The following is a 19,435-nucleotide window of genomic DNA, read 5'->3' on the forward strand; positions in this document are numbered from 1 at the left end:
TAAATCATCAACTCATATATTTGTTCAAACTCTTTAATATGAGCTTGACAATGATTGTGTAAAAATAAGTGATTGAGGTTTTGTTGTTTAACACTAATTAATAATATATAATACTATAGATAGATAGATTAGTTTTCTCCTCATCACTTAATTAATAGAAAATTTGCTGGCATACTAGCACTAGCTAGAGTTATGGTGATTCAGTATCAACCACTATACAATTTAAAGGAAATTAAAATGGAGCACTATTAAATTCCTTAGGAGTGATAGAAAATGGACAAAAAACTCCAGGCATATGGGACCTGTTTGTAATTTAGTTATTTATTTTTATGCTTCCGTTTGCCTAGTTTTGTTTCTAATAATGGGTTTGGTACCATCTACGTTTAGTTCCTGTCATGACCAAAGACAAATGGTTTGTTGTAGGGTTGGAAAATGTGGTTGAAATATTAGTACTACGAGCTTAGATCAGTTAGTAGAAATATTATATTATATATATAGGGGACCGAGATTCGAACCCGATCATCCCACTCATCCACCATAAGAGTGAAATTTCTAATCGTAAATGTTTATATTTATGAGCAACAAAGTCACTAATTTTCATTGGGACACATGTGCTTTCTCAACTGATCCAGTACAATTGAATTACTAGTACCAGTATATATAGGTCACGGGTGTAAATAAAACTATATAGTAAAATAAAAATGTCATATTCATAGCATAGCAGCAGAGAATTATGAGGTGTTTCTGTGACTCATTATTGCCACTTTAACCGCACCATTAATTTCTTTTTGGTACAATTTATCTAAATAATGGAAATATTCTTCAGAAGGCATTTCATCGATTATATCCTGATTAACTCCAATTCCAACCTTAAAAAGTTATTGATTATTGTTAAAAGTAGAATTTTCTTAGCAAGCGGCCACAGTTTTCTAAGTTGGAATATTGCACAGCTACGAGTGGGAAAATAATATAAATTTCAACAGCAAGCATAAAATCCAAATCACAAAGTTACATAGTTTTTATGTACATATTGATTGTAAAAATGGTATAATATGTAGTGTGTTATTATTGATGACAATATATATGCTTGTGATAATTTCACAATAGGACAAAACTTTCACATGAGACTACTTAGATAAACACCGTCCAAGACGAGAGTGGTTATGGTACATAAATTTTTTCTTTATGTACCATGCATAAATAATAAAAATTGTTTAACGCACCACTTAAATTGCTTAGCGCACCCCAAGATTTTCTCTCGCACGCCCAATTTTTTCTCACGCACCCCCCAAATTTTCTCGCGCGCCCCCCAAAACCATTTTTGTTGTGGAATGATTTCACATTAGATGTACTTATAATGTCAAAACCATTTTTATTGTCGAATGATTTTAAAGGGTTGTAATTCAAAATCATTATGCTTGTGGAATGATTTTGTGTGTTATTTATGTTGGGGTGGGGGCGCACTTAGCAATTTGGGGGGCGTGCAAAACAATTTGGGGGACGCGCTAAGTAAACTGGGGGCGATAAGCAATCTGGAGGGTGCACTAAGCAATATGGGGGGCAAATTTAGTAAACTGGGGGGCGCGCTAAGCAATCTGAAGTATTTATGCATGGTGTGCATAAGCAAGGCTTATGCACCATAACTTATGCCCGTCCAAGACTATGGTAAACGAAATTATAAAATATTTGAGATTGAATTAATTGTGTAAATTCTCAAGACCCACCCACTTGCAGAAGCAATGAGTTAAAAGACCCACTTGCAGAAGCAGTAGTACCATTACTATCTGATAAAAGAATTTGGGAAACGTTTCAAAGAACTTACAACTAGTATTAATTTTGTGGATTAGTGTTAGAGATGGAAATACTTAAGAATATTTATTAGTAGGAGTCTATACTATAGTATGCTCTGTTTATGTTCTGACTTCACTTATCTTTTTTAACAAAAATGACGCTTTTATGTTTGTTTTTTTCGTAAAAATTATTTTAGGCACCAAACTAGACTGTTAAAAAGTCTTTGTTGGTGGGTGACAAATTGATCTGTTTATAAATAGTATATTTTTTTTAATAGAAAATATTACTCTCCAAAATAGATTAATATATTGATAATTACTTTTTTTTAATGTAGTATTGCAAAGTTTCTTTCAACTATATGATTGAGAAATCTCATGCGTTGGTGTCCTCGAGCATTTATGGTGTGCCCGGTGGGTAAGGGTCAGCTCGCCTACACAAGCTCGTTGGCTTGTGTACCGAGCTTCTAAGCTCGGCCCAGAACACCCGTGTTTGAGAGTTTCTTTTGCACTCTGACTTTCTTTACCTTAACCAAATAACTAAACCTAAATTCAAATATATAAAATCTTCGTCTAAACTTATATATTGACAACAACAAATATTCAAGTTTATATAATATAATAAGAAAATAAATGTTCAAGAAAATATTAAATAAGAGGGACAAAAACTAACAATAATTTTGAAGAGACACAAACCTCACCAAGAAAAAGAAAAACAAACCCAAAACAAAAGGACCAAGCAAAAAAAAAAGTGAACCAAACAATAGACTAGAAAATTGGGACTAATAAAGTTGGAATAAAATTTCACCAAGTGAATATGTAAGAATAAACTCCAAGAAAACGAGAGATGAGTAAGTAGATAAGCTATTTGGAACCTTAAATTGCATAAAACATAGTAAGCAAAATATGCTATTTGATACATAATTTTCAAAAAATGAGAACACGTGGAACAAATAGTCAAAACCACCATATATGAATCATATTCCATAATCAAAACTTTTTTTAACATTTCTCATGAGCAATATTGTCTACAAGTATAATTAGGTATGCCTCCAACTCTTATTGAAAATAATAAAATAAGGGATACATTAAAAATAAAAAACAAAGTGACATTTGACTATAAAATTGCAACTCATATAAAGAAAACTAAAATTTTATATTATTACACTAATAAAATAAAAAATGATACATCCTTTCAAACTTATGAAATATTATAAGAGATCTATTACATTAAAATGTAAACAAACTACGATATAAATTAATAAAAAATCTAATATTTCTAAACAACTTTTTTTTTACTCATATACTAATATTAAATATAATCATATTTTAAAATAATATCTATTATTTAACTATATGTGATTATAGTTATCGCAATTATTATTTTTTATTTATAAAAATATTTTAATTATATATTTTAATCAAACTCGTGCGGGTTTATCCCTAGTATTTTAAAAAACTAAAGTAAAATTTTTATGGTTTTCCTTTTTTATTTTGGAGCACGTGTTCCGCAAAAAATCTCCACGCTCTCGGCACTAGCACTAGCAGTACAGTATTGATTAGAAAATTAAAATAAGCATTCTAATTTCCAATTATTTCCCCCCAAAAAAAAAAAGATAAGGTGGAGAGATAAAAAAAAAAGACCGTACCGCGAGCGAATCCAGACTCTGTCTTCTAATCAGAAACGGACACTTGTATGGGTCCTAGATCTGGGCTTAACGACCCAATACTATAGTCCATAACCCGAGATTGACCCTTTTACTATCTTCTAGGGTTTCTTACTTCCAGGGACGGATTCAGACATTAAATTTTGGTGTGGCTAAATATATGAAAGATGTTCGAATTCAAATCACTAAAACGACATACACTTCAAGCTTAACAACACCAAATAATATCAATATTTTTAGTGACTTATAAATGACTCGAAAACAATATTATTAAACTCTAATAGATATTCACCCAATTAATAATGAGCAATCAGGTTGATCAAACTAATGAGTAACTAATTGGTATAGGTGTTCAAAATACTACTAAATAGGGGTATAGAAAAGAAAGAAGAAAAAAAGTGGTCAAAAGTGACACTGTGCACACAGAAACATAAGGCCAAACGGCCCAAGCCCATAAGAAATATGTGAAACCTTAAATAAGTGTCTTATTAATTGTTATGATGTATTGTAGAGAACAAAAGCTGCCGTCATTTGCTATTCTTCTTCAAACTTCCTATGCTAGTATCGTTTTGCTTCTTCTTCATCTTCTTTGGTTTTAATCTTTCTCGTTTTTGCTTCATCATCCTGTGTTTGTTATTCTAGTTTATGTTTTTGTTATTCTGATTTATGTTTTTTTTTTTATTTTTCATGCTCATTATATATTATGTATATGAATAAAATACTGAAAATTCTGGTGTGGCTATAGCCACACTCTGCCTCTATATAGATCCGTCCCTGCTTACTTCAGTAACTTAACTACCTAACACGCAAAATTCCCACTCCACTCCTTGCCGGTTGCAACATCTTTGATTTTGGTCGACCACGGTAGGAACTTACTTGCAGAGAGACACACGTGGATCGGACGGTCTGTATTCACCTACTAAAGTAACTGAATCCTCCTCATCCTCGATTATCACAGGTTGGTCCCTTTCCTCGATTATCCTAGCTAGGGCACGCCTCTTCTCTCTCACTCTCTCTGCGGCCTCCTCTCAGATTTGCGCCGCTACGGTACTTTCACTGATTCTTCAATTTCCATCGTTTAATTCTTAATCATATTCATATTATTCATCGTTTATATCTATATATTTTGTTTGATTTCACTTTCGAAGTTCTTGATTGTGCGATTCATATGAATTTCGTGATTCATATCAATTTGTATATAAGTTCTGTACATACAATCTATATATCTATAAGAAACCAATGTGCCCTGAAAAAACCTAAAATACCCATATCTAAAAATTTGACACCACATCAAAAAACCTAAAATGCCCCTAACTAACAAAAATCAGAAAACAAAGTCTCTCCTAAATTTGGTCTTAATTGAATACCACAAAATTTGTTTACATTTTATAAAAGTCTTGATTGAATACATCAAGAAATTTTTATTATAAAAAAATATTTTAAAATCTATTAAAAACTCAATTCAATACACCCCCTAAATAAATAAATTATCAATGACAAATAATGACTACATGCATATTTATTAATAAAAAAATTATAAATTTGATTATGAATATTAGGGTTATTTAGTAAATTTGATTGATAGTAATTAACTTTATTATTAAAGTTAACTGGCCGTGTATGTGATAAAAGGGTTTAGTTTAATTTGGTCTTCAAAATAGGGTTTTGCAGATTACAACTCGCATCAACAAGCTGCTCAGTGCAATAACAATGGCTCCGACGCATCAAGTCAATAAGTCTCACAAGTCACGATTCTCTTCTAAATCTTCTAGCAATATTCACAAAACTTCTGTTAAAGGTTCGTATTTTTATTATACTAATGATTTTTCAGTTTTTCCATTCATTATTATTAATGTTAGGTTTTTCAATTTAACTGTTTAGATAGACTTGCGATCGTAAAATCTGACCGTAATGTCGGGAAAGGTGCTCGTGCCGCTCGACTCCAGAGAAATAAAATGGTATTTCAATCTCTTTCTATGTCTCTCTGTTCTTATTTTTCTGTTATATTTACTTCCTCAGTAATTCATTTGTTATTTTACAGATTCGTGAACAAAAAAGGGCTACAGTTTTGAAACAAAGAAGAGAATTGTGTGGATCCAAATGTCCTCCGCGCCTAATTGTCAGTAAATTTTTACTGATTTCGACATTTATTTATGCATTGTTTCGATACTTAGTTTCATTAACTTATAGAGTTGGCTCTTATCTATCATACAAGTATTTATCTACATGCTGTTTTTGTAACAATATAGTCAAATTATTCTGGAGAGTTTACGGAAATAAGCTGAAAAAAATGTCATAATCTGTTTTCATAAGCTCTCCCAATAAGCTGAAAAGATCTTATGAACACATCATAATCTGTTTTCATAAGTTCTCCCAAAAAGTATCACACATGCTTATGTTAGTAAATAATCTCAAATACTCAAGTTGAATACATTTTTTATTGTGCCCTCACATTCCTATTATATTTTTGTTCCTCCCAGGTACTTTTTGCCCTTTGTGCCACTGTGGATTTAGAATCACTTGCAGACGATCTTTTGTCATTGTTATCGAAACAATCTTCTGCGGTGCTGTCAGGGACAGTTTCTTCTTCTGAATATAGGACCAGAGTAACGGTAGATCTGACTTCTGTCTCATTCTTTCGAACATAGTTAATTTGTCGAGTCATTTGTATATACAACATGGATTGAGTTAATTGCTAAGAAAAACTTTTATGTTTAATATTTAACAATAGTTATAATTCTATCGAGTAATGAATTAAAAAATTTATACATTCTCAATTCTCATGTATTAGAAGTTGTAATATCGATACACACCAATATTGTAAACTGCAGGTACTGAAAGCACCTCATGGTGATTTACTATCCTGCATGGAAATGGCGAAGGTACTATATTTTTTTTCCCGTTTCCTTCTTTTCTCAAGGATTTTGGTTTGCGGGTTTGGAAAATGTGGGTTGTGAGTGATTACCGTTTGACAATATTTGTGTTGTAGGTTGCTGATCTACTGGTTTTTGTGGCCTCTACAAGGTCTTTGTGTGAAGAAACTGATTCTTACTTCATTGATTCATTTGGAAATCAATGCCTTTCTGTATTTAGATCTATTGGTTTACCAAGCACTGCTGTCTTTGTTCGTGTAAGTTATACTGCCTCTTATTTTTGGACCAAATCGAGTAATTTATGTGAGCTTACAATTGTTTCATGAAGAAATTGAATTTTAATCATTTACATGTGCTCTCAGGACCTGCCGACTGAGGTAAAACAAAGAAATGAACTAAAGAAGATTTGTACATCTAGTCTTGCTTCTGAATTTCCTGAGGACTGTAAATTTTATCCAGCTGATACAAAGGATGATCTTCACAAGGTAATTATTTCACTCATCGATGGCTGTAAATTCTGATTGCACCTGCTAAATTTATCATCCATTGTATATCCAGTTTGGTTGTTTAAGCCTTCCACTTCTCTCATCTTTGTCATTGCAGTTCCTGTCGCTCTTTAAAGAGCAAAGGCTTAAAACTCCTCATTGGAGAACTCAACGATCTTACCTCGTGGCAAACAAGGTTTGAATTCATCAATTTGAATCTCCAGCAATTTACATTTTATATCTTATATTGCGCTCATCATGTTTACCACCCTAAATTACAGGTTGACGCAGTATATGATGGCAATTCTGATAAATGCACCCTCGTTCTCAGCGGTTACCTCCGTGTTCGTAACCTCTCTGTGAATCAACTGGTAATCAGCAAGGTCATGGAATAAATTTTAGTTGCATTTAGTTGTTTGATGTCTCACATTTTTTTTGTTCAGGTTCATGTATCAGGTGCAGGAGATTTTCAACTGTGCAAAATTGAGGTTCTTAAGGATCCCTTTCCTTTGAATTCAAAGAAAAACCAGGACTTAATGGATTCAGATGAGATGCAGGATGTGGAGGTAATGTAGTCTTACTTAGTTTTGAAAACAAGACTGGTTAGGAACTCTTAAAGGAAGTGGCATTTAAAGTTTTGAGGTTCAATCTGGTTTTGCACATTTATTATTTAAATATATAGCAGTATGTTAAAATGTATAATATGCACATTGAAGGTAAATCTAATAATGTAAATTAATATTGAATTATAACAATTTAAATTGGCGAAAAGATTTTTTTGTCATTCTGAAAAACCAACAGTTACCTCTTAATTTTTATATACTGAAATTTCAAACTAGACTGGTTAGGAACTCTTAAAAGTTGCGGCCTTCAATGTTTTGAGGTTCAATCTGGTTTTGCACATATATTATGTAAATTATAGCAATCCTTTTAAGGTTTTGAGTTTCAGTCTGGTTTTGCACATATATTATGTAAGTATTATATAGCAGTATGTCAAATGTTATAATGTATCATTATCACATGCACATGTTAAAAAGCTAAGTAAAATAATGTAAGTTAATATTGAAATATAACAATTTGACTGTTTTTTGTCAATCTGAAAACACCAACAAAGTTCCCTTTTAATTTTGATATACTAAAATTCCAAATCCGCTGTTTTGCAACACTTGGACATTATAATATTTATTTACTCATTTAATCTCTAACCATTTATTTATATTTACACGTTTAGTTTTTCCTCATTTTTCCTACCTTTTAATGTTGTAGGTCATTCGTACTCTAGTTCCAGATGCTGACAACCAAGAATCTTTAGTTGTTGAGAATAAACCCGATCTTCTTGCTGGAGAGCAGGTAGATAATGAAATATCATTTCTACTATTGCCATTTGTAAAATATAATGGTTGATTTATAAGCTTCAGTGTTTGTAATTTCTTAATTGACATCATTTTAATTGATCATTATAGTATTTTAAGTTCTGATGAGTAGCTTATAATTCAATCAGTTGTTGCCTATTATCTGATTTCACTGTTTTCAGCCTAGAATCAGCCCCCTTCCCCCAAACAAAGTGTTTTAACAAATTAGTGGGTGCATTATCTGAATATCATGTGTTTACTTTATTTGTAAGATTCTTTTGTTTAGTGTTTTGGTATGATATTATTACTTGTTGACAGACATGGCCAACAGAGGAAGAAATAAAAAAGGCTGCTGAAGATCGAAAGCAAAAAAAGATAAGAAAGAGGAAGCTTCCTGCTGGCACTTCCGAATACCAGGTATGTACTTGTTTTCTTGATTCACTTCTGATTGTTTTTCGGTCGACCTTATTGTATTTTTTAGTATGGAAATAATAGATATCTAGTATTTATTTTTATTTTCAGGCTGCATGGATTAATAATGAATCTGATGAAGAGGTGTCAGACAGTGACAATGAAGATGGTATGGTGTTGGATGAAGGAGATGAGTCTCCAGGTCAAGAGGGAAATGAGTATTTAGATCTTGATGGTGATGGAGCTTCACTAAGATTAGGAGATTCTGAGGATGAAACTGACAATGAATCAATGATGGTGAGCCTGTTAATACTTTTGCAATACTTAATATATTTACATATTTACCCTTAGACCTTTGACGTTGTTGCACAGTCTCTGGTCCTCTATCATTCTATACCTTTAGCACATGATTACTATTTTGGGAATACAGGAAGTAGATACTAGAGAGAAGATCGAAGATGAACTCAAGGAACTTAAAGAAGCACATGCTGCAGATGTGGGTATGTTTTTCTTTTATGTTCTTATCGGTTTTTTTATAAAGGCTTGAAAGTTTGGTTTTCCTGTGCCTAATGTTGTATGTAAACTTTTTTTTTTGTGTTTCTAGTTTATATCTCATGTCCTGCCTTTTGCACTTTGTTGGGAATTTGCCATGGATACCTATTGCTTTGTTTGAAATTTTGCAGTTGCATTGCTGATATAATCACATTCTTTTTGATTAGTCACTTGTTACTTGTTTGTTGTAGAGTATCCTGATGAAGTGGATACACCATTGGATGTTCCGGCTAGGGTGCGGTTTGCAAAATATAGGGGACTCAAGTCCTTCAGGAATTCTTCATGGGATCCTAAAGTATGTTTGTCTTTTGGAGATTCTTTATAGTGAGACATTGCTAATAATAACATACAAAAAAATAAAAATAATCTGACATTTCTAATAATATCAGGAATCTCTACCCCAAGATTATGCCAAAATTTTTGCATTTGACCAAAAGAATGCCAAATTTTTTGCATATGATAATTTTAAAAGAATCCAAAAGCATGTTCTTGCTAAAGCTTTAGAATTGGATGAAGAAGGCAGAGAGGACTGTATTCCAGTTGGCTCATATGCTAGGCTGCATATCAAGGATGTGCCCAGTGCAGCGGCTTCAAAATTATGTACACTTGCAAAGACAGCCCCGGTTACAGCATGTGGCCTGTTGAAACATGAGTCGAAACTATCTGTCCTTCACTTCAGGTGTGTATATGCTATATCATTTTTACCATATTTTCTGAATATACAAAAGATGTGTAACGAACTAAATTACTTGTTTTTTAGCGTGAAGAAGCACGAAACATATGATGCACCCATCAAAGCAAAGGAAGAGTTGATATTTCATGTCGGGTTTCGACAATTTGTTGGCAGACCAACTTTCTCTAGTGAGTTCATAAACACAGACAAGAACAAGATGGAGAGGTTTCTCCATGCTGGACGTTTTTCAGTTGCTTCAATTTATGCACCAATTTCATTTCCTCCTCTTCCTACAATAGTCCTAAAGAGAGTTGGAGAAGATGCCACAGTGGCTGCAGTTGGCTCACTGAAAACTGTTGATCCAGCTAGGATAATCCTTAAGCGTGTTATATTGACAGGGTATGTTTATTTATTGTTGCCAAGATCCATCACTTCAAAACTTTTATATAATAAATAAATTCGTTGTATCTCGATATATGTATCTTAGACTTAGTTTATCTGTTGGCATTAGTTTCCATAATTGTTAGTTATAAACTATAGTCATGATTTGTTTCCCCATTTATTCTTATTCTCTCTACTATTTTCTGAAACCCTATAATTATAATGTCAACAAAAACCATTGTGTATTACTTATTGGTTCTATTCTATGGTCTTTTTGGTTGATTTCTTTGCATGCTGAATCTGGAAAAAAGTAAATATTTTCATTTCAGACATTTATAATGTTATTCTCATGAGAACTTTTTGAACATTTTGTGGTGCAGCTACCCTCAAAAAGTATCAAAACGTAAAGCTTCTGTAAGACACATGTTCTATAATCCAGAGGATGTTAAATGGTTCAAGGTAAGAAACAATTTTCACCCAGTGTTTCCAAAATAATTGGATTTAACTTTGACGAGGATTTGTAGAGTATTGAAAAAACCATTCTCTGAGAATTATCCTCAATTATCACCCTAATGTGATTTCTTAATGTGGTGGTGATTGCAGCCTGTAGAGATATATACCAAACGTGGTCTTCGTGGCCGAATTAAAGAACCTGTTGGTACACACGGTATGTTATGTTCCAAACCATTACATTTACTATAAAATTCAGGCAGCTACTCATTTTAGGGTGAAATTGATTATTTATTGCTTCATTAATGATGAACTTGCTCATTCCATGATTCTCATCATGACTCATTTATAATGTTTTATCATAATTTTCTTATCAATTGTAAAAAAAAAATCATAATTTGCTTATCTTGTGAAAATTATGGTTTCATATGGACTTTTTCTATGCCGTCAATTTGAATTTACCTCTTACCTCATACCTCAATTTGGTTTCATATGACTAGTCTGATAAATTACAATTAGATCTGCCCCATTATTGGATATTGATTGCAATCATTGTTTGCCAAGGGAAATCTTCACTATTGGAAACACAACTGTACCCATTTATGATTTTTTTAATGCTCAGCTCCATAGCTGCTTGGAGATTTATTATACTCTTCTGGGAGAGTTATGCTGTACGTACTGTCTAGTGTCTAGGTTTATTAGAATTTTTATACATTGCGTAGATAAATCTAAAAATGCTACTAATTAAAAGGGGTGGATGAGATTATCATGAGTGTGAGATGAGTGATGAACACTAAAATAAATAGAAGCCGAGAAATGATTTCCTTTGGATTCCGTGGGTTGATAAATATGAACGTTAATCTTACAGAACTAATGATAATGAATTATTCGTTTATTGTTTTGTTGACTAAACATAAATTCCCTGTGCAAGTTTTTTTGGTTCATATTTCAGCTTGTAATCATTAGCATTCAAATAGATATGGGACACCTATTGATTGTAATCTGCTTGTTATTCAGGAGCAACGAAGTGCCTTCTCAACGGGGTTCTTGAACAGTGTGATACTGTATGTTTGAATTTATACAAACGTGCATACCCGAGGAGACCAACCCGTTATTTTCCTTTACTATAGATATTTAATGGGATGACAGTTGAATTCTGTTATTGATCAAGGAATTCAGTAGAAAGTCAATGTTATATTGATTATTGATTGGGAATGAAGCTTTGTTTGGTTCAAATTGACTTCCTTGAACGGAGGATGCAGTTTTGTGGCCGTTTATTTACTGAAAAAATGGCCAGAATACCTTGCTTGTTTGCACCTGAGAGAAGATAAATTAACATATATCATATTTTTGTTTTAAATTTATTTTGATATTTTTGGTATTTGCAAATACTGTGTACTAGGTATAATTTAAATCAGTATGTACTAGGTATTCGCATTATAATTCATTTATATCTTTATCATTATGGGACGGGATGAACTTCATGTCAGTTAAAGCTACTTATGCATGTTTGCACATTCTATTGTATTGTAGTTGTTGATTGGTTTGGACTTTTAATCAATGGTTATAAAAACATCTGTAGGCAGCAGCAAACCTATTCAACTTTGAAATGTTACGGGGTGAATAACTACATAGTATTTTGTTTTAAGCTGTGTATCTTTGTCACGCCACTACACGCGACTCTTGCTGGTGGAAAAATGACCGTGTGAAATTAGTTGTTGGTTGGATTCTAGTTTCCAACAGAGCGATTCCTTAGTAAGTTTTGGTCCCTGTTTGGATAAATATGTATATTAAGTGCTCATCATACAACTGCTTATTTGGATAAATATTTCCTTAACAAAATAATATATTGTTTTAATATAAGTTTTTCACAAGTTATCGCAGTTTATAAAAACAAGTTCTAGACGGTTTATTGGTGTAATAATGTTTTTAAATATTTTTCAAATGGTCTCACAATGGTTTATATTAATAGATAAATTTTAAACTGTTTTTCATAATTGAAAGAGAAAAACGTTTTTCATAATTTAAACTGTTATAATTCAAGGTGCATAGAATAAATGTTGAATGTGATGCACAACAAAGTTTAGAAACTGATGCACTAAGAGGACCAATAATGTGGGCAACAATGCAAGGGGTTACGAATACATTGGTCTCTTTGTACTAGAGGACCACTTCATTACCCTAACCGATGAAGGTTTTTGGGTACATGAGTTTTTCTGCCGCCATGATGGTCCGTTAACTAGACTTTTTGCATGCACCACAGCGTAGAGAGATCACATTCAAATAAACTAAGTATAACCAATAGAGTACTAGTATTTTAGTAATAGTCATATTTTACTAAATTCTTCTAGATTCCAAGTTCATGAAGGGAAATCCCTTGACCTCGTGTATGCTATTCACTACACTTTTGAACTTATCTTAACCAAGGTGAACTTCAAGTTGGATTCAAAATATGGTATTGAATGACTGCCAAATTTTTATAAGGTTCACTAGTTAAAATGCAAATTGAGTTTGCACTATAAGTAACAAATTGTGTTTGTTCATAATATTTACATTCATGAGGGTGACAGGTGCAAACGTTGAGATTGAGTTCGTTACTTAAAATTTGAACTGAGATTGAAATTTAATTTGCGAGCGGGATATTTTGATTATTTAGAATGGCGCACGAGAAGTATGGGTGCACAAAAAGAACAACTCTTAGTTCAGCAATAAGCCCAAATTTAAAAGCCCAATAAAAAGCCCAATTATAAAAATTGAGTCTAACCAGTAGAATAGAACTGAAGTGTGAATGAATCAGAAAAAGGAAGAAGACGAAAACAGACCACAGAAATCGAACAACTACACTTTCTCTTAAACATTAACAATGCAAACTCTTCTACCGGCGGCACCATGCTCCGGCAGGTTCACGGCAATTCCACTTTCACTCTCCGCCATTTCTGTCCCTCGTCTTCCCCGAACACTTCAACCGCCAAATTCATTTCCATCACTCCCTCTCAAACTTCCCTCTTTCACTTCCTTCAGTTCTCATCGTCCATGGAAACTTCCCTTCACCGTAACCGCTTCTTCCCAAACCTCTCCAACAGTCAATCCTTCCAACGATGAATCAGAAAAAGCAAAACTCGATCAGGTACACTACACACTCTCTCTCTCTCTCTCTCTCGTTATTTCCTAGATTATTTGATTATGAAATTGAATTCAATTTCTAGGGTTTGAGCTGTGCAATTGATAATGTAGAGTGATGATTGAGGTTTTGTTGTTGTGCAGGTGGCGAAGAGATTGGAGAAAACTGCGAGGCATTTTAAGCGTTTAGGTAGTTTAGGGTTTTGGGGTCAACTAGTATGTACCGTTGTATCAGCTGTTATACTATCGTTTTCCGTTGTTGTTACCGGAAGAGTTACATCCCCGGCAACGTTTTATGCTACAGCTGGTGGAATAGCTGCTGCATTCATTTCAGTGTTTTGGTCCTTTGGCTATATTCGGCTCTCTGAGAGGCTTAGTAGAACTGCTAATGCTCCTACGAAGGTGTTTTTATTTTTTATTCTCCATTTAAATAAGAATAGTTAAATTTGCTTAGGAAGCTAAAGATGTTAATGTTCTAACTGTTTTGATCAATTTAGACCTTGTTTATTAAACATTAATTATAGCTTAGCGAATTTATGTATAAGCTATTTCTGTAACAAAAGATAAAATTAAATAGAATTGTTTTTATTAGTTATTCTGGAGAGTTGTGAAAATAAGATGAAAACAACTTATGGATGTGTCATAGGCTGTTTTCGTAAGCTTTCTCAGAAAGTCTTACAAGTGTTTATGTTAGTAGGTAAGCTAAATAAGTCAATTCAAACAGCCTCTTAATGTGAAATTAGTGCCGGTTGACTTCAAACACAAATTTAGTGATTATTTAGGATGTAGGTTGAGCGTTTAGTTGTGGTTTCAGGCACCCCCTCGATCTGATGTAGTGAAAAGCTTGCAAAATGGTATAGTATTGAACCTTTTGGGGATGGGAGCTGCTATTCTTGGGATGCAAGCCACGGTTGGAGTCTTAGTTGCAAAGGCTCTTACTTCCTCCGCCAACCCATATTATCAGGGAATCGCTCCTGGTTCAAGCCCTGTTCTCGCATTGGATGTCTTTTTGGTGCAGGTAAAACTTATTGGTTGTTCAATTTCAATATAAAGATATCTTCTATAGAGGAAATTTAAGTTATTTATCAATGTTATTCTCAGCTGTTCTCTTTCCCGTGTTTTGCAAATTTTGGCCTTCTTTGCTAATAATGCTAATAAAAACGATTCAATTAAATTACTTTTTACAAAATTCTGTAGTATTAGATTTAGATACATGCTAGAGGGTATGAAATGCAAATGATTTCCAACAATAGGAAAGACTGGTGTTTGGTTTATTTTATGTTTTTCATTTTTACTTGATAAGCTTTGTCTAATAATAAGAAATACTTTTTTCAAGATTTTCCAAAGAAACCTGATGAGAATGACAAAATCTTGTTTCCGATGCTTTTTTGAAATCTAGTAACAAGGAAAAAGAACAAAAACAAGGTTATATTTTGTAATGATTAGTGAGAACATATCAAATTCAAGGTGACAATTTCAACAACAAACTAATGTGAGGTAACATTGATTGTGTTGGATGGTAACAAGTTTCAAGTAATTGCTAATAAGCATAATATTTTTTAACAAGCCTAATAATAAGCATAATATTATTCTTTGTTTTGCAGGCTTCAGCAAATACAATTCTTTCTCATTTCCTTGGCCTTGTTTTCTCACTGGAATTGTTGAGATCGGTCACATTACCTCCTTCAGAAGCTGTTCCATTTCTGAAGTCTGCATAAGGTGTGTCTCAAATCTGGTAGAATGAATTTACACACGCACAAAATTGTACACTCATTTCTAGTGGGTTTTTTCTTAATGAACTGTGTTGGGTCTTGATACAGCATTTTAAGGCTCTCTTCGTTGGTGGTTGACATCTTATATTCCCAAGTTGAAAAGAACCTGTGCAATGTTGTCAATAAGCACGAATCATGGTAACACCACAACAGTTCATGATCCATGGGCAGAGATTATCACAGTGGCAGGAGTTTACCGCACTATCTACAGTTTGGACATGTTTGGGTTCTAACTTTATCACCCTCATAACTTGTCTACAGTAAGTGCCGAATAGAGAACATTCAAAATGCAAATTTGGAATTATTGTATATTAGACTTGTCATGCAATATCAGGGTTTTTTTTGTATATTTTATTTTAACTCAAAATAATGGCTACGTTTCTGTCTGTTTGATGAGGGATGCAGAGAGTTTGTATTGTAGGAGCAGTTTTAACCCCGGGTGAGTCACATTTTGCAAATAAATTTCCATTTGCATAAATTTATCATACTTTAAAATCTTGTGCAGGATCGATGTGGTTCATGTGCAGGACATGATAATTTAATCGATCTTTGTAAAACTGAGGACTAGAAGCGGTTTTATTATAGACTAATACTAAATATAGCGAAAAGTTTATCAGGAAATATCGTGAATTCTATCTTTCTCTTGTTCGACGCTTTTTTTTTTTATCCTTCCAGTATTCATTAAGCTTCAACCTAAGCCCTTTTTTTCTCTTCTTCTAACTAAACATTGATCAAGTACAGTAAATCTTTTTCTCATCTGGCTATTCTCACTCTCCATCACTTGAATTTGGCAGCTTTATGATTACAAAATGAATTGTTTCTTTTTTCAAAGAGAAGTGTAAATCTGGTTGCAGAACAAAATTAACAAGAATATTCTGGCTTTGAAGTATCCAACAAACTCTAGCTCTGTAATATGAAATTGGTTTGAGTCTATATTGAATTAATTGTCGGTCATATCTAACCCATTTGGAAGAACTTGTGTGTAGGAGATAATTGAATATGAAAACCATCATGAGTAGCGTCTGTGAGCAATTCGTGAAATTCGCAAGAAATGTTTCTTGCGAGACACCAGATACAGCACTGCTTTTTTTTTTTTTTTGTTTACAATGAGCTGGGGATCGAACCCAGAACCTATGTCGTATTATCAAAACCATTCACCACTAGATCAAATCTAGTGGCTTAGATAACATTTTATTATAAGGGGAAATTACATTGATCTCCCCTGAATTTGTTTAAATGTCACTGACATCCCCTCTATATTTAAATTAAACAACCATCTCCTTTAATCATTTAACTAATATACGCACACCTCCCTCCTAAGTTAACGTCATTGACGGAAACGTTAAATGAACATCTACCGCAAACAAAACAAAAAATAAAGTCACTAGGTTTGGTCTAGTGGTGAGGGGTTTGGGTAGTACACTGTAGGTCCTGGGTTCGATCCCCAGCTCATTGTAAATATAAAAAAAAAAAATCTTTCCAAAAAAACAAAACACGGATAAAGAAAAAGGAAAAAGGGAAAGAAATATTCTCCATCGTGGATTGCAAGAACCAATGGTGCGTAGAGGAGCTAAAGTGACACACGATGGCTGGGTCTGGATTTGCAGAAAACCATGTCGATTTGTGTGTCTAGTGTTAGTGATCTAATTACACTCTTATAAGTATTCACACTTTCCACCATTTGATTACTATTTATTCATTATAGAGACTTCGATTGAATTTGAGGCATGTTGTGGTCTTATATGTTGCTGAATTCGCTTGGTTATGTTATAACATTAATTAACACGTGTGAATTTGTTGGGAAGTCTAGGGAAGCGGGTTAATAAGTTACACTTTTTTTTTTTTGAACAAAAGAAAATATGGGTCAGGTTAACGTATGCTCTAAGAGTACATGTTAAGATACATTAATATATAAATTTTACATAATGATACAAGAAATTTAATGTTTGAGAGATAAAATGTACAACTAACTTCAATAAATACTTTCTAAATTTGCTTCATTAACATGTGCCCTTAGGACACATTTAACATTCTCCTTAAAATATTCTTCCTATTTATAGTCGATGTGCAACTTAATTAACCACTCATACTTGAAACTCAATAATCTATCTGTTGGAGAGTTCAGAGAACCTCGGGAGAAATATAAGGTCAGATGCTTCAAGATCACAAGAGGGAGATGACACCCAAAAGGGAGAACCTCGGGATTAATAGATCACATCTTTTATAAATCCAACATTATTTTCATTCGTAGTTGATGTCAAACTTAACCATCACATTTGAAATCAATCACATATTTCCGATGCTTATAAAAAAATATCACATATTTCCAATGTTTTTACCCCTTTTATTTCCAATACTTTATATATTCCAAAGTCATTCAAATTAAATTATCGAAATCTCTATCCTTCCCAAATTTCAACAACAATTCGCTTTCCTTTCTTCTTTCTGGAGATCCTCCCAATTTGTTTTCTCATGTTGATCATGGTGCAGACGTGCATTAATCTTAGACATTCATTCATTTTTTTCCCTCTTAAATGTTTTTTTTGCTCTTTGTGATTTATCAACTATTGGATTAAGAAAATGAAAGATGATTGAAACAAAAAAGCATAAGAGGAGATATATTTTCCTTATTTCTCTTATCAACCCTTCTCTGATGTCATCAATGTGTAGGCGTTTTAATGCATGATCATTTGTTATGCATAATCAAACTCTTCACTATTCTAATAATAATTATACCATACATTTTTTAAAAAACAATAGTATCAATTGACATGTTATATATTGAATATTGTTTATCCACTGTGCGTATGCACGGATAGATATTTTAGTTTTATAAAAAAAAATGTCATAGTAGAACCGCGCCAATTTAAATAGCAGGATGAGTCAAATATAAAATGACATGCGACAATAGTTGTGTGGATAATAGTTTATTTGAAGAGGTAATTCTAAATTTGGTAAATGAATTGTTGCATATATACTCTATTCGTTCCAAATTATAAGGGAAAATAAAAAAAAAAATATTATTGTTGTATTCCATATATTGAGTAGTGAATTAATTTGCACCGGTGAACTAATTTGCACTACCATAAGAACTTTATAATTAAACATGTTTGACCGAGAAGTTCTCAAAAAGTGTGCAAATGAGGACAAAACACACTGAAAAAACTCGTATTAATTTGTGATATCAATAGGACAATGTTACAACACAACCGTACATTGAAAATATAGTGAATTATTCTTTCTCACCTTTTATTGACGAATTCAGTGTGTTCAGTGCAATTAGTGGGTTTTATTTTTTTTCCTCTTATCCACTTTAAAATTTCGTTTTTGTCCCTGAGAGTAAAGTTAGGAGCGTAGATTCCAAACTAAAAAAAACCAAGTTTTAATGCGTTTTAATGAGAAACCTGATTTTTTCAATTCAGAATCTACTTTCCAAACTTTATTTTCAAGGGCAAATTTTTTTTTAGGGGGATAAGATAGCTATGGGAGTAGGAAGAGAAGCATTCTTCTTACTCGTCCATAAATTGTTGCCCATTGTTCCATCATAAATCTCATAGTCCATTGTTCAGAAATAAAATGTAAACTAACAGGAAAAGGAAGGGTTGTTGGTTTTTTTTTCTTCAATTTACAACACCATTTTTGTATAGTATATGAGAAAATAAACCTAGGGAGAGACATGCATATCTTTGTATCCTTGTTTGGGTTTGGGATTGCTGAGCTTTGCATGTGAAGTAGCTCTAGTATACAATGAACATATATGCGAATGCGATGGATTCTATTACCTTTGAAGCATCAATTGAATATAGAATGAGAATCATAGTGGACAAATAAGAAAATCTTAATGATGTTTCATCTTCAATGTAAGGTTTAGCATCAACAATGGCAAACATTGTTACCAGTCGTTAATTGGTT

At 32.9% G+C, this 19,435-nt stretch overlaps 2 protein-coding genes across 7 annotated transcripts; both read left to right on the forward strand.

Annotated features, from left to right (window-relative positions):
- Positions 1-3,936: 3,936 nt before the first annotated feature.
- Positions 3,937-12,241, forward strand: LOC123902775 (pre-rRNA-processing protein TSR1 homolog). Of its 6 annotated transcripts, none has more exons than XM_045952566.1 (23): positions 3,957-4,046; positions 4,200-4,318; positions 4,413-4,501; positions 5,116-5,252; positions 5,336-5,412; positions 5,496-5,573; positions 5,935-6,066; positions 6,286-6,336; positions 6,444-6,584; positions 6,690-6,812; positions 6,931-7,008; positions 7,094-7,183; positions 7,256-7,378; positions 8,079-8,162; positions 8,483-8,581; positions 8,687-8,872; positions 9,006-9,075; positions 9,319-9,422; positions 9,517-9,806; positions 9,888-10,199; positions 10,562-10,640; positions 10,785-10,848; positions 11,649-12,241. In XM_045952566.1, exons 4-23 carry the CDS (start codon positions 5,165-5,167, stop codon positions 11,759-11,761), a joined length of 2,382 nt encoding a protein of 793 aa, XP_045808522.1. In that variant the 5' UTR covers positions 3,957-4,046; positions 4,200-4,318; positions 4,413-4,501; positions 5,116-5,164; the 3' UTR covers positions 11,762-12,241. The 6 variants fall into 6 exon arrangements, with proteins under 6 accessions (XP_045808518.1, XP_045808519.1, XP_045808522.1 ...); XM_045952565.1 differs by having other exon boundaries at positions 3,957-4,015; XM_045952562.1 differs by lacking the exon at positions 4,413-4,501 and having other exon boundaries at positions 3,937-4,015; positions 4,200-4,412.
- A 1,167-nt stretch (positions 12,242-13,408) lies between these two features.
- Positions 13,409-16,010, forward strand: LOC123902777 (protein TIC 21, chloroplastic). The gene is made up of 5 exons (XM_045952568.1): positions 13,409-13,758; positions 13,896-14,153; positions 14,566-14,769; positions 15,356-15,470; positions 15,572-16,010. The coding sequence occupies exons 1-4, from the start codon at positions 13,495-13,497 to the stop codon at positions 15,467-15,469; spliced, it is 840 nt and encodes a 279-aa protein (XP_045808524.1). The 5' UTR covers positions 13,409-13,494; the 3' UTR covers position 15,470; positions 15,572-16,010.
- Positions 16,011-19,435: the final 3,425 nt, after the last annotated feature.

This window comes from Trifolium pratense, linkage group LG1 (assembly GCF_020283565.1).
Source record: "Trifolium pratense cultivar HEN17-A07 linkage group LG1, ARS_RC_1.1, whole genome shotgun sequence".
Taxonomy (NCBI): Eukaryota; Viridiplantae; Streptophyta; class Magnoliopsida; order Fabales; family Fabaceae; genus Trifolium; species Trifolium pratense.

Bases quoted from the DNA above. Each gene is read 5' to 3' on its own strand.
- LOC123902775 (XM_045952562.1), top strand. From the start codon at position 5,165: ATGGCTCCGACGCATCAAGTCAATAAGTCTCACAAGTCACGATTCTCT. The intron at 5,413-5,495 runs GTATTTCAATCT...GTTATTTTACAG, and splicing joins GACTCCAGAGAAATAAAATG to ATTCGTGAACAAAAAAGGGC. The intron at 6,337-6,443 runs GTACTATATTTT...TTTGTGTTGTAG, and splicing joins CCTGCATGGAAATGGCGAAG to GTTGCTGATCTACTGGTTTT.
- LOC123902777 (XM_045952568.1), top strand. From the start codon at position 13,495: ATGCAAACTCTTCTACCGGCGGCACCATGCTCCGGCAGGTTCACGGCA. The intron at 14,154-14,565 runs GTGTTTTTATTT...TTGTGGTTTCAG, and splicing joins CTGCTAATGCTCCTACGAAG to GCACCCCCTCGATCTGATGT. The intron at 14,770-15,355 runs GTAAAACTTATT...TTTGTTTTGCAG, and splicing joins TGGATGTCTTTTTGGTGCAG to GCTTCAGCAAATACAATTCT.